At 31.5% G+C, this 13,415-nt stretch overlaps 3 protein-coding genes across 3 annotated transcripts in view; 2 read left to right on the top strand and 1 right to left on the bottom strand.

The window, feature by feature from the left end:
- Positions 1 to 1,227, top strand: part of LOC101502930 (embryonic abundant protein VF30.1-like) — a 1,801-nt gene extending 574 nt beyond the window's left edge. Inside the window, exon 3 of the mRNA XM_004490617.4 lies at positions 262 to 1,227. Coding sequence (XP_004490674.1) covers positions 262 to 923 — 662 coding nt within the window. The 3' untranslated portion in view covers positions 924 to 1,227. The remainder of the gene's footprint in view (positions 1 to 261) is intronic.
- Positions 1,228 to 4,427: 3,200 nt separating this feature from the next.
- On the bottom strand, positions 4,428 to 6,973 carry LOC101502613 (exocyst complex component EXO70B1-like). Its single transcript, XM_012713002.3, has one exon. It carries the CDS (start codon positions 6,917 to 6,919, stop codon positions 4,856 to 4,858), a length of 2,064 nt encoding a protein of 687 aa, XP_012568456.1. The 5' UTR covers positions 6,920 to 6,973; the 3' UTR covers positions 4,428 to 4,855.
- A 4,658-nt stretch (positions 6,974 to 11,631) lies between these two features.
- LOC140919447 (secreted RxLR effector protein 161-like) lies at positions 11,632 to 12,177 on the top strand. Its single transcript, XM_073365461.1, has one exon. It carries the CDS (start codon positions 11,632 to 11,634, stop codon positions 12,175 to 12,177), a length of 546 nt encoding a protein of 181 aa, XP_073221562.1.
- The last annotated feature ends 1,238 nt before the right edge of the window (positions 12,178 to 13,415 follow it).

Here is a 13,415-nt window from a genome sequence, read left to right as displayed (position 1 = left end):
ATATATATATATAAATTTACATTATGATGATTATTTTATGTATTTCTTCTAATTTAATGTCTACCGCAAAGAGAAAAATTGTATCTCTCTAAATCTAACAGTTCCTACAACTGCTACTCAATAAACCAGTTGTAGGGGATCCAATTTGTTTGTTCATAGATCTATAACTCAATTGCTCATAACATGAACGTTATTGTTTCATGTATGATTTAGTGTCTCATAACAAGATTTAAGACTCATTTTGGTCTATTACTGTGGCAGATGGAAGAACTCACAGTCTACCCATCAGAGCTGAAGAAATTAATCAATACTCAACACTCTTTTTCGAACATGATCTCTATCCTGGGAAGAAAATTACCTTGGGTAATAGTCAATCTTTGGGAAAGATAGTACGACCATTCACAAAACCAACACAAGGTGTCACTGACTCCATATGGTTGACAAATAAAAAGAGACAAAGTCTTGATGATTTTTGTGCGAGTCCAACGGCTACAGGAGAACATAAACATTGTGTATCATCCTTGGAATCAATGGTTGATCATGTCATTTCACATTTTGGGACGACAAAGATTAAGGCAATTTCAAGTACCTTTGGCCAAAATCAAGACCAATATGTTGTTGAGGAAGTGAAAAGAGTTGGAGACAATGCAGTAATGTGTCACAGATTGAATTTCGAAAAAGTTGTGTTCAATTGCCACCAAGTGCAAGCAACAACCGCTTACGTAGTCTCATTGGTAGCCCCTGATGGAACTAAAGCTAAGGCTTTAACAGTTTGTCACCATGATACAAGAGGTATGAATCATGAATTGCTTTATGAAGCTCTCAAAGTTGACCCTGGAACTGTCCCTATTTGCCATTTCATCGGCAATAAGGCTGCTGCTTGGGTACCTAACTTTTCTGATGACCATTTATGTGCCATCTAGATGCTAACTTCTTGTGCACATCATCTCTCTTTCAATAACTTCATGTTAAGACCATGGTTGAAATATGAGCATTTTCCACTTCATGGAACCCTCATGTTCAAACTAGGATTGTTTTATTAAAGTTATGTATGTATGTATGGAGAAATGTGTTGTGCAAGTATGGAATTTCGGGTATTTCAAATAAAACTAGTTCTATTTAGAACTGTATGTGTATGTGTGCATGTGTTGGGAGCTTGGTATCCTATAGGCAGTACACTAATGTAAGTTGAACTTGATAATAATGAGAAAAGGGAGTTGTAGCTGATATACTTTGTTGACTATAGACCTTATAGACTTTGGATAGAAAAAATTTCATCGATTAAAATTACAATTGGCCACAAATCTATGCGTTGTTTCCTTTTCTCAACTACACTCAAAAGAAGGAATTGTATTAAATCGTAAGTTGAAAATTTATTTTTAAAGTAACTAAAATAAAATTACTAAAATACTAGCACCATATAATATCAACTCAATTTTATACGTGATTAGAGTTGTCAAAAAAATCCAAAACTCTAAGGTCCTCTTTAAAATATTTCCTATTAAGCTCATAATATCATGCATCCTATCAAAATAATATTTTAAAGTTCCGACCCATTATTTTATGGGACTTATAGGCCTTCAATATTGTTAATTTTGAGATTTTTTTCTTGAAAAATTTTTGAAATTTATTTTTTTCGAAAAAATATCAAAAAATATTAAAATTTTTTTTCTTAAATTAAAAAAAATTTGAAAAAAAATCGTAAAACATTTTTTATCGGAAAAAAAAAAGTTGTCAAATTTTTTTTTGAAAAAGTGGGACTGTAGGCCCACTGTGTCCACAAAATTTTAGGGGTTTTTTAGTGTTGGGGGCTTACTTTTAATGGGCCTTTTTAATTATGAAATTGTTTGGCCCCTCCAACATGTGGGCTAGGGCCTATAATTAATGGGCTTGTCAAATTGACAACTCTACATGTAATGAAGAGATGCTTAAATTATCCTTTTAGTTTTGAATAAAAATAAAAATAATTAAATTTACGATAGTCAAGAATGTGAGGTAATTTTATTTAATTTTGTTAATACCATCAAATAACAAAATTGTTTTTCTAAACTGACTTGCTTCATGTGGCGGAACCACATACAAGTCCAAGAGGGCCAAGGCCTTAGATTAAGTATCATCATCAATTTGCTAATACACATATTATATGTGTATTTTTGATATAGTCTACCTATGTGAGAATGAAGTGAGGCCGCTTCAAAGAATTAAAGGGTTTTACTCTTAAATTTTCAGCAAAATGGTACATGACACAAGACATTATCAAATGAGTCATCTTTATAATTTTTTCGATAGTACCGAGATTTTATGTGTAAGTTGTGTACACTTGTTCTAATGAATAACTGGTTCAGAGCTTGTCTACCAATCTATTCGGGATGAGTGAAACTCACAACTTACTAAGTAGTAGTTCAAATCGTAAGATACCATTTTTTGAAACCATGATATTTTCAAAATTATGTGACTAATTGTATTTTGAAAGGGTGAGAGATTTGTGAGATATTTCCAAAATATAGGTGATATATGTTTATCTAAACGTTTTTTTATTAACATGATTGAATTGTTGATCCAATGTTGCGCGTTTCTTCTATAAATAAAGAGTCTCAAGTTCGATTCTCAAGTCCTTCGCGAAAATGTACGATCCTAAAGGGGATTCGTCTGTTCATCCCATTGGCATCTGATTGGTGGGATATGATATTTTTTACTTACTAAACTAATATGTGTTAATCAGATCAATATTTTTTTAATACATTTTTTATTCAATTGAAAAAATGTCATATTTGTTTAATTATGTATTCATATATATAAATTAATATTTTTATTCGAAGTTTAATTTTTTTTGTTTTTATTCAATTGAAATATTATTAAGTTGCCTGTACCACTTAGTTAAGTTCGGTTAAACGATTGTCCCTATCACTTATATGACAATAGAAATCGTATGTGGTCTTTAGTATTTGACAATAAGTGAACCTTAGTTTAAACCTGATACATGGAATATGAGGTGTCGAATCAAAATCTTTTGATGTCTTTAGTATTAGATTAGTCATATGAGTGTTACAAACAACTTAGATTAGAGAAACGACTTTTAGATTGAATAAGTTCAATTGTATGAGTGGTAGAGACAACTTAGATTGGTGAACAAACCAATAGATATATTGATGTCGATTAGTCGTATGAGTGTTACGAAAATCTTATATCGAAGAAAAAATCATTTAATTGAATTGGATTAGTCGGATTTGTTGTATAGACTACTTAGATTTTGAAAAACGTTTGTTTTAATCTCTAAAATAAAATCTAGTTTTTATCATAATACAACCAAACTTTGCAATACACTCTATGTGTTATTTTTTGAGTATTTGATGTTTGAAAAATTTATATTAAATTTACTTATTGTTAAACATTTAAAACATTTATAATGTTATAAATCTATTTAAAAAAGATCATTCAAAAATTGAAATAATACTTACTAATTGACTTAACATAAGAGACTAACTTTGATATAAAAACAAATTCTATAACAGAGTAAGAAAATATATATCACAAAAAAAAAAATTATACAACCTTTGTATTTAAAATAAAAAACTGTAAATGATATATAGCCATGATTTGTTTATAATATCACAAATATCAATATCCATGGACGTGGGTTCGCCCCTTTGTGGCTACATTGTTGAAATACATTGGAACAAAAGGCATTGAAGTTCGACTAAGCAGTCTATTTCTTGAAAGTGACCCACTCGATAAGGTGCTAGAAGAACTGAAGGATAGGAGTCAGCTGAGGAGAAGGGTACCCAAGCTTGTGCATGAATAGAATATGATAATGCAAGTTTTAATACTTATCACTATGACAGATTGATTGTTAGTTCTGTGGTCCATTGCTTGTTAAAATATGATTCCCTTTGAGATTGATATATTCTCATTCTCCAAAATTTTAAACTTGAAAAACAAAAAATTGTCGAATTTTAATTAAAATTAAGTCAAATATTATTAAAATATATTTCTGCATCAAATATATCACATTTTTATGTAGAACTTTATAGTTATATACAAATTTCTAGACAAAAATATAGTTTAAAACTTGTTCCTTGAAGAAAAAAATAAGTTTATTCTTAAAATTGTAATGAAAACTTGTTCCTTGAAAATAAATTAAAGACTCAATAAAAATAAATGACATTAAATTTATTTATATACAATAATTTTATAACACAAAATAAAATACGATAAAAAAACAAGAATTTGTATAATTTTGTAATAAAAATAAGGTTAAATTACATTCGTGGTCATTTAACTTAATTTCAAGTAACGTTTTAGTCCTTTATCTTTTTTTTTTTTTTCCGACTTGGTCCATTATTTTAATTTTAAGTGACAATTTGATATTTTATGTTTTAAAATTTCAACAATGATATCCTTTTTTATATAAAAATTCAAAAAAAAAATTCAATCAAAACTCATAAAATTAATTATATTATTCAATATAATACAAATTTCATCAAATTCGTAACGCAAATCTTCAAATAAACTCATATTTTCATACTTTATTTGATATTTTTAGGAAAAAATGACTAAATCGGAAAAAAAAAAAAAAAGATAAAGGACTAAAACGTTACCTGAAATTAAGTTAAGGGACCACTTATGTAATTTAACCTAAAAATAATAGTAATAGTATATTTTTTAACACAAATTCTATTTTATTAATTAAAATACACGTGAATTTCATAAAATTTATATAGAATTCAGTAATAATTTTGTGACACCCTTGTCAATTTTAAGTAATTAAAAGAAGAGGTTGGATAGTGTGTTACAATGTAACAAATACATACACACAAAAATAAGTTTAGTTTTGCTTTCGGCTACCGGTTGATCATCAGCTTCCCTGAAACAGGTCATTGAGTCTTGCTTCAATATCATTTGTTGCATACTTAATATATTTATCAGTATTCTTACCAAGTTCCATAACACTTTGGAACCTTCCAATGAAGTTTCCATACGCTGGCAACAAGTTTCTCTCAATCGAAATTCTTATGTCTTCCCTAAGTTGTTCATCCAAGACAAACCACGTAGACTGAACCCTACATATTTCCTCAAACAATAAGTTGAACGATTCGAGTTTCTCTTTCATTGATTTCTCTACCATATCAGAAGGCACTATTTCATTGTTGTCTATCTTCAGAAATTCCGTCACCTTATTCCATGAGCTCATCTGATATTGCTCATAGTTGTGCCGAAATTTTGCCTGGTGTTTTTGGATCGTATCATCCGCTAAAATATCTCCTAATTCACTATTTTTGATCTTTTGAAGTATGTAACTGCTGCTATTCATCAAGAAAACACAGCTCAAAGCAGAATCGTTAAAGACTTTAGCCTTGGCTTCCAAATTAGTATCCAATACCTTCATAATCCGATCCATTTGTACTAAAAGAGAGGAAGAAGAGGGAACTCTATCATCATCTACATGATTGTCATGGTCTTCAAACACCTGCTCCAGTGTCTTTCTATAGTCACAAATGAGTCTGAGGTAGTTCATCACATAACGAACAATAGGGAGTAGCCTTCCACCGGAAACTGCCGTCTTTGATTGATCTTGTCGAATCGCATTTTCCAACTCCACGAAAATAGCCACGATCGCTTTTCCCAAATTCTTGAAAACTAAAATTGCTTCATTCCTTAGCGACACACTATACTCATCACAAAACAGAGACTCAAAGTCCGGAATTAGGTCACGCAATGCTTCAAACACGTCGAGGACTCTAAACAACCGCTCTGGCGAACGGCTTCCATTCGCTAACGCATCAGCAAAATTCAGCAAATGAATCGTGCTTCCCTTACAAACGTCTGTAAATGAGCGATCGGCAGCGTCTGAGAATCCGAAGAAAACAAGATCGCAGAGTCTGCGCTCGGTTGGGAAAAGTATCTTAATAGCAACCTTCGAAGCTTTAATCCATCGCTTAATCGGGTGTCTGATTTCCTTCCATGGAATCTTATTAACATTCTCAATACTAAACTTTTCAAAATCAAATAAATTTTTTATTAAGAATTCTTCCAAGTACTCTCTCCGGCAACTGCTGTACACGCTAGAACAATCCTTCTCAAAACCAACGCTCACGATTAACTTTATCGTTTCCTGAAGGTTATTAATCGTTTCTTGCGATATCGCATCTATCTTGAGCACTTCTTCCAGGTTCTGTTCAGACAACACTAATTCAGATGCATCGTCAAAATATTCCTTTAGTTGCTCCAAAAACATGTTGATGACATACAAATTATCATGCTGAATCGCATTAACACAAGTCCTCAACTGTTCTATCATGCTACTAGTAATTTTATCAGTACTAGCTAGTTGTGATGAAAGTACATCAATAACTACCGAAATTTCATCTTGGATATTATCTGGTTCTGTATCTATGGAAGGAAAAGAAGAACGAAGAATAATAAGAGAATAACTGAAACCTGCTCCAACAATAAATAACTGCCATTTAATCTTCATGAGTTGTACAATTAAACAACCGAGAAAAAAGTAAAGAAGATCAACTTCAAATCCACATTGAGTTTGCCGCGACAAACTCAATGACATGATAGCAAAGGCAGCACTTGAAATGAGGCTATATGAATCTGGTTTCCCATTCATCACTCTGTCGGAGAAAAAGGAATACACAGAGGTGAGAGTCAATACCAAAAATGCGAATTGAACTCGAAACCTGAGTCTTCTCGAGTGATTCTTCCAAATCATTGCAGATAAAATTAGTAAGCAGATAATGAAACAGAAAACACTGTAAAGAAATATCTTCAGCAAATTCCAATTTCCAAAAAGATGGTTGAAAGAAGAGCTGAGAGCATAACAAACTAATCCAACAACAGCTGAAGTGAAGCCCAAATATTTCCATACAGTTGTCTGCATCAGCCAGCTTCGGATTTGGATTAGAATATGCATCGTGTTCTTTCTTAACTCTTAAGTGAGTTAAAGCCGCTTTTGCATACATATATACTATAATGTGAACTTCTTTTGACTTCAAATTACTTTTTTTGTTTTTTTTTAAAATGAAATTTCGAGGAAACAGAATATAAGGTCATTGTCACCTTTAAATATTAGAAGATATGATTAAGTCTAATGGTAGTAGCGCAATTGACGCGTTTGGGTCCTCCTCTTCTCGGGTGTTTTTTCACTATATCCTTTAAAAATAAAATCCCGCCTTACAAAATATAAAAAATAGCAGTGTTGTTAAAATATTATAATATGTTCTTTTATTAATATAATTTTTAATTTTTTAATTTAACATTTTAATAAATAAATTTTAGTCAACACATTGCATTCACAGGATGAAAAAATTTCAAACAAGTTGTTGCATCAGAAAAGTACCCCTCCTTCGGCTGTCTATTTAATTTAGTTTCGTACTGTATTTTTTAAGCGAGAGGAAATAGATGTTCACACGATCTGATAAATTGATTGATACTGACCAAATAAATAGGCAGTCTATGCAAACACTTTTAATCCTTGTTGGACATCAATATATATCCTTGAATATTATTTTGTAGATATTTTTTACGACACGGTAAAAGTTCCTCTACGAAAAATGAACTCAAAATTTAATTTCTTACTCCATACTTTAAGGACTTTTATCTTGAACATATGACATTTAAAAAATTTTAAATTTGTGTGGATGGACTTTTAATATTAATGAAATAAACTTTCTTGCAAATTATCATTCGAAAATTTAAAAGTTGAAGGATGTTTCATTTCATCAAGAACTAAAAGAGCTTGTAGACTAATTTTGTAAGGACTAAAAAATGTGATTATTTTTACACTGACTAAATGAAATTTCAATATTTTATAGAGACTAAAAACTTTTTTAACCCTTTTTTTTATACTAAAAATAACTATATTAATTTATTCAAATTGTAGAATACATTTGCTAAAAACATAAAGGATGAATCTGCGAACAAACTCACAACCCCCAAGTTAATAGCATAAAACGGCAACATGCCTACAATTATGACAAAATTCAAGTGTCTGAAATACTTATGCTCTAGATCTGTAACGTTGACGACGCCAAATTATTAATTGAAAATGTAATGGACCAAATCTACTATGTCAATCTTAACCAAAACAAACACCGCACCAAAATAGGAAAAAGTGTTGCACCGAAATAGGAAAATAAAAAAAGCATAGCATTCGGACGAAGAAATCACAAAAAAAAAAAAAAAAAGATACAAAAGAAAAATAAAATTTGTAAGTTAGCTGTTAATTTTATGGCAAGTTTGTCATTTATCAATCATTAGGAGATCACTAGGTATGTGTGTATGTAATGCATTTTGTTGTTTTGCATTTGTCATCTTACAAAATGACAATAAAGAATTCCATAGTCCTCAAATCCAAAGCCCTCAAAGGTACGACAAGAGCAACAAATTGAATTCTTATCCAAATCAAAAGACACTTGCTACTCCCCTAAATCCATATCCATGATAATAACATAATCAATTATGGGTGTTTTTATGTTCATGCTCTTCTCCGGACATGCTTAAACAACTCATGCTTATGTTGGAATAGATTAAAAATAGTGAGAATATAAAGCTCAAACATTTGCTGCAAGATATAAGAATATGTGTTCTTGAGTCTCCGAACTTTTTGGTGTGCTTCATATTCACATTTCGGTTTGTTATATCGTTTTTCTTCTACCACATCTTCAAAACGCTTGAAAAATTTGATTATATCCAAGTTCCTATTTATAAAACTTTTAATATCTGAATTCACACGTTCACTAAGTTGGGTGCTTCTCGTTCCTAATATAAAGCTTTCTTCATAAAACAAGATGTCCATTTCTCTTTTAAAGTGTATACTCTTTGCAACCAAATGTTTTTGTTGACATCATACCTTACAAGGAGATTTCTCCAACCTTCCTCAAATTGTTCTTCATCTTCATTAAATTTTCCAAGTGTTTGATGTCATTCTGCATCAAGTGCCACGTACACAGGCCATGGTAAGTTTAAGGCACAACTTCAACTAGTTCTTTTGCCATTGTCTGATCTTTATAAGTGAAAACTATTTGAGACATTTTTTGCCTCTAAAAATGTCTCAAAGAGCCACTTGTATAATTCAACCGTTTCATCATATAACAATGCATCTTGAATCATCACTGCATTTCGATGGTGGTTAAATCTTGAGAATATTACTAATGATCTATGTGAACTATTAGTACAATACATCAAATCTCGAGAGACCACATCGACAAAGAACCTATCATGATTAGTAAAGTAATCAACTCAACTTTATATAAAAACTTAACATAATGAATATTTACATACATTAACTAACCAAAGTAACTTAGGTGACAATAAAGATAATAGAAAATGATAATAATAATACATTGGTTATTTGTCCATTTGAAAGGCACATAGAAAGTTGGATTTTCAACCAACTTATTTTGAAAGTATTGCAATAGATAACCAACTTCCTCGTGTAACAAATTCAAATTTGCCTTACTTTTTGGATGTAATTCTTTTGATTAAGACGAATAAATCCCAAGTTAATTCTACCTCCTACTTCTTTACTCATCAAATCAAATGACTTCCTCTGTTGTAGACTAGCTTCATCTTAGATCAATTTGATGACATTGGAAATCTGAAACTTTTCCTTTAGACGATAACATATGAGTTGTTTCTTGATAATGCAAAATATGGTTATGTTTCTCCACAAAATCACACACCACCAATTTTCCATCCAGGTTCTTGAGTCATATAGCATTACTTGACAACTTGTTCTGGTCTCCAGCCTTGGATTGATTGTTTTATAGTCTCGTTTGCTTGGCTTTCTCAAACCTTCTTTACAACAAACAAATCTGCAAGAAGTAATTACACCATAACAAATGCTCATCCCACTGCCCTTGGAATATGCACATCAATATTTTTAGTGATCCAAATCATGAATATAGAACAAGCAATTATTGGTAGGGGAAGTTGTTCTAGCGACATGATTGGTATTGAAGTAAATCCAAATTAAGAGAACAATTTTTTATGTGTTCATCCTCTCAACTATGTTGGCAGAACATTAGACATATGAATCATCGTACATGAATATGACTTTGTTTAACAAAAACCACCATAATTTATTCTTACATAATACACACTTCTACCTTTGTTTAATTGAATAGAGTTCTACGTAGATTTAGTTTAAGAGTTTTTATTTTTTTATAGTTGAATTTGTTCAGAACATGAATGATAATGATGTCAATATGGGATGCATATTTTCAATCAAATGAATTCATAGAAAAATATGTAGTTTTGTTTAAAAATCTTATTTTTGTGCTTAGAGTAGATTTAAATGATTTTTATGGTTTTGTAGAGTTAGCTAAACTTTAGAATAATTTTTCTAAAGTCTTGGAAATATTTTTGATACTCAGATTTGTCAGTTGAGATCATGCCGGCTATTCTGAGAGTTGTTGGAGAGCAAACTTAGACGATTCTCCATAGCTGTGAGTTGACGACGATCATTGTCATATATTTTATAATGCTATAATTATTATTTTACTTGTTTTCTATATTAAAGTAATTATTGAAAAATTTGGGGAACACAACCTTTGAAATTTATCTCAATTTCGTCAATTATTTAATTTAATAGTCTTTGCTATATAATATGTTATTAGTTTGATTTACTTATGAATTAAAGTATTTGAATATTGAATTGTTATGCGAGTGAATATGTTTTCCATGAATTACGATGAAATGATTTTAAATACGTGTTTTGGGAAATCGTTGTTATAATTATTAGATCGTTAACTGCGTTAGGTGCACCTAGTTACCTCGTTTTGATTAGGCAGAGTTACCCGTTAGATGGAGCCACCCCTAAGGGAAATGTCACCCTTATGAGGAAAGGGCTATCAATGAGATGAAGCTGCCTCTTGATTCTCAAAAATTTGTATTTTTACTTGTTGATTTTCTATGATGATTTTAAAGTTATTCATTTTGATTTCGTTTCGCTATTAATTGAATTATTAATATTTCTATATGGACAACTAAATTATAAGATTAATGATTTTACCATGTGTATGACATAATCGCCACAAGATTGTAAAATAGTTATTCGTGCCTTTTTGTGTTTCCCTTCTAATTGATGGTGGTTGTTGTCTCCTCACTAAGTCTTTGTGTTGTTTATTTTTTTCAGATTCGCAGGCAACTAGCTGAGTAGCAAGCTGTTAGTAGGTTCAAGTCTCGACTATATTTCTTTTTGGTAGGCCTCTTTGATCGAGGACCATTTTTTTGTAAAATATGTCGAGTCTAATGTAATTTGCAGCTATTTTGGAGTCTAAAAAGTCTTTTTTTTTTTGGAAGTGTATTAAGCAAGTAGATTATGTTCTTTGAATTATGACTGAATTGAAAGTTAAACATGAATTTTATAAATTTGGGAATGTTGAAGTTACAGATGATACTTTGTCGAAATTTCGAGAAAAAGTATATATATTTTTTTTGAAATGGTTAGAGAACGATTTATTTGTTTAATTGTTAAGTTACTTGATAGGCTTGCCAAGCTAAGAGTATAGCTTGTGCGCCGGTCACGACATTTAAATTTCGGGTCGTGACATAAAACAATTGGAAGAAGGTATATTTATTTCTCAAGAAAACTATGCAAATAAAGTTTTGAATAAATTTAAAATGTTTGATCGCAATCCGGTGAACATACCAATGGAGAGAGGATTAAAGTTGTCAAAGTTTGAAGATGGACAAAAGGAGGACCCTTCTTTTTTCAAAAGCCTCGTTGAAAGCCTAAAATACTTAACATGTACAAGACCTGACATTCTATATGTGGTTGGAGTAGTGAGTCGTTTCACGGAAGCTCCTACTACTACACACATGAAAGTCACCAAGAGGATACTTTGCTACCTTAAATGTACACTTGATTATGGACTATTTTACTCTTCTTCTAATGATTTTAAATTTTTTGGATTTTGTGATAGCGACTTTGCGGGAGATATTGATGATAGAAAGAGTATTAGTGGCTTTATATTTTTCATGGGAGACTGTGCTTTTTCGTGGAGCTCAAATAAACAACCTATTGTCACACTTTCAACATGTGATTCAGAGTATGTAGCAGCAGCAACTTGCACTTATCATGCCATTTGGCTAAGGAGATTATTGGACGAACTTCATATGCCACAAAAGGAAGCTACTGATATTTATATAGACAACAAGTCGGCATAAGCACTTGCAAAGAATCTAGTGTTTCATGATCGCAACAAGCACATAGACCAAGGTACCATTTCATTAGAGAATACATTACCAAGAAAGAAGTTGAGCTTAAATATGTGAAGACTCAAGATCAAGTTGCAGATGTTTTTACAAAGCCGTTAAAATTTGAAGAATTTCAAAGGCTAAGAGCAAGACTTGGAATGAAGAAGAAAATTTCAAATTAAGGGGGAGCAATGTTATTATTAATTTGAAATTAGATAATTCTAGAACCACGTAGAATTTCCATGTAAGAATCTAGAAGTGTTCTAATTATAGAAAATTGTGGGAAGTATCTAGGAGTTGGTATTTGTCACGACCCAAAATTTAAATGTCGTGACCGGCGCGCAAGCTATACTCCTAGCCTGGTATATACTTTTCCTCGAAATTTCGACAGAGTATCCTCTGTAACTTCAACATTCCCAAATTAATTAAATCCTTATTAAAATCTCAATTCAGTCACAATTCAAAGAACATAATATAATCGTTTAATACAATTTCCAAAAAAATTTCTAGATTCCAAAATAGCTGCAAATTACATAGACTCAACAGACGTTACAAAAATGGTCCTCAATCAAAGAGGCCTACCAAAAAGAAATATGTGGAGACTTGAATCAAATAACAGATTTATACTCAACTGTCTGCGAATCTGAAAAAAAAATAGCAACGTAAAGGGGTAAGTCACAAAGACTTAGTGAGGAGACAACAACCACCATCAATGAGAAGGGAAACACAAAAGGCACGAATAACTGTTTAATCGCTTGACAGAAATATTAAAAATTCAGTGAATAACAAAACGAAATCAAAATGAACAACCTTAAAATTATCATAAAAATCAAACAAGTAATAATACAAATTTTTAGAACTAAGAGGCGGCTTTATCTCATTGATAGCACTTTCCTCCTAAGGGTGGCCTTTCCCTTAGGGGCGGCTCCATCTAACGGATGGCCCTCTCCTCTCAATCCTGCAACGCATCATCACGTATCAATTAGGGAGCTTACATCTCGTTGATAGCCCTCTCCTCCTACGGATAACCTCTCTCGTAGGGACGGCTCCATCTAACGGTTAACTCTCCCTAATCAACACGTGGTAATTAGGTGCACCTAACGCAGTTAACGATTTAATAACAATAACACCGATTTTCCAAAACGCGCATTTAAAATCATTTCATCGTAATTCGTGAAAAAACATATTCAATCGTATAACAATTCAAG

This window comes from Cicer arietinum, chromosome 2 (genome assembly GCF_000331145.2).
Source record: "Cicer arietinum cultivar CDC Frontier isolate Library 1 chromosome 2, Cicar.CDCFrontier_v2.0, whole genome shotgun sequence".
In the NCBI taxonomy this organism is placed as follows: Eukaryota; Viridiplantae; Streptophyta; class Magnoliopsida; order Fabales; family Fabaceae; genus Cicer; species Cicer arietinum.
The sequence above is the reverse complement of the archived record's forward strand: the minus strand, read 5'-3'. Positions and strand labels throughout refer to the sequence as shown.

Excerpts from the sequence above, each read along its gene's own strand:
- LOC101502613 (XM_012713002.3), bottom strand. The coding sequence starts at position 6,919 with ATGCATATTCTAATCCAAATCCGAAGCTGGCTGATGCAGACAACTGTA.
- LOC140919447 (XM_073365461.1), top strand. The coding sequence starts at position 11,632 with ATGTTTGATCGCAATCCGGTGAACATACCAATGGAGAGAGGATTAAAG.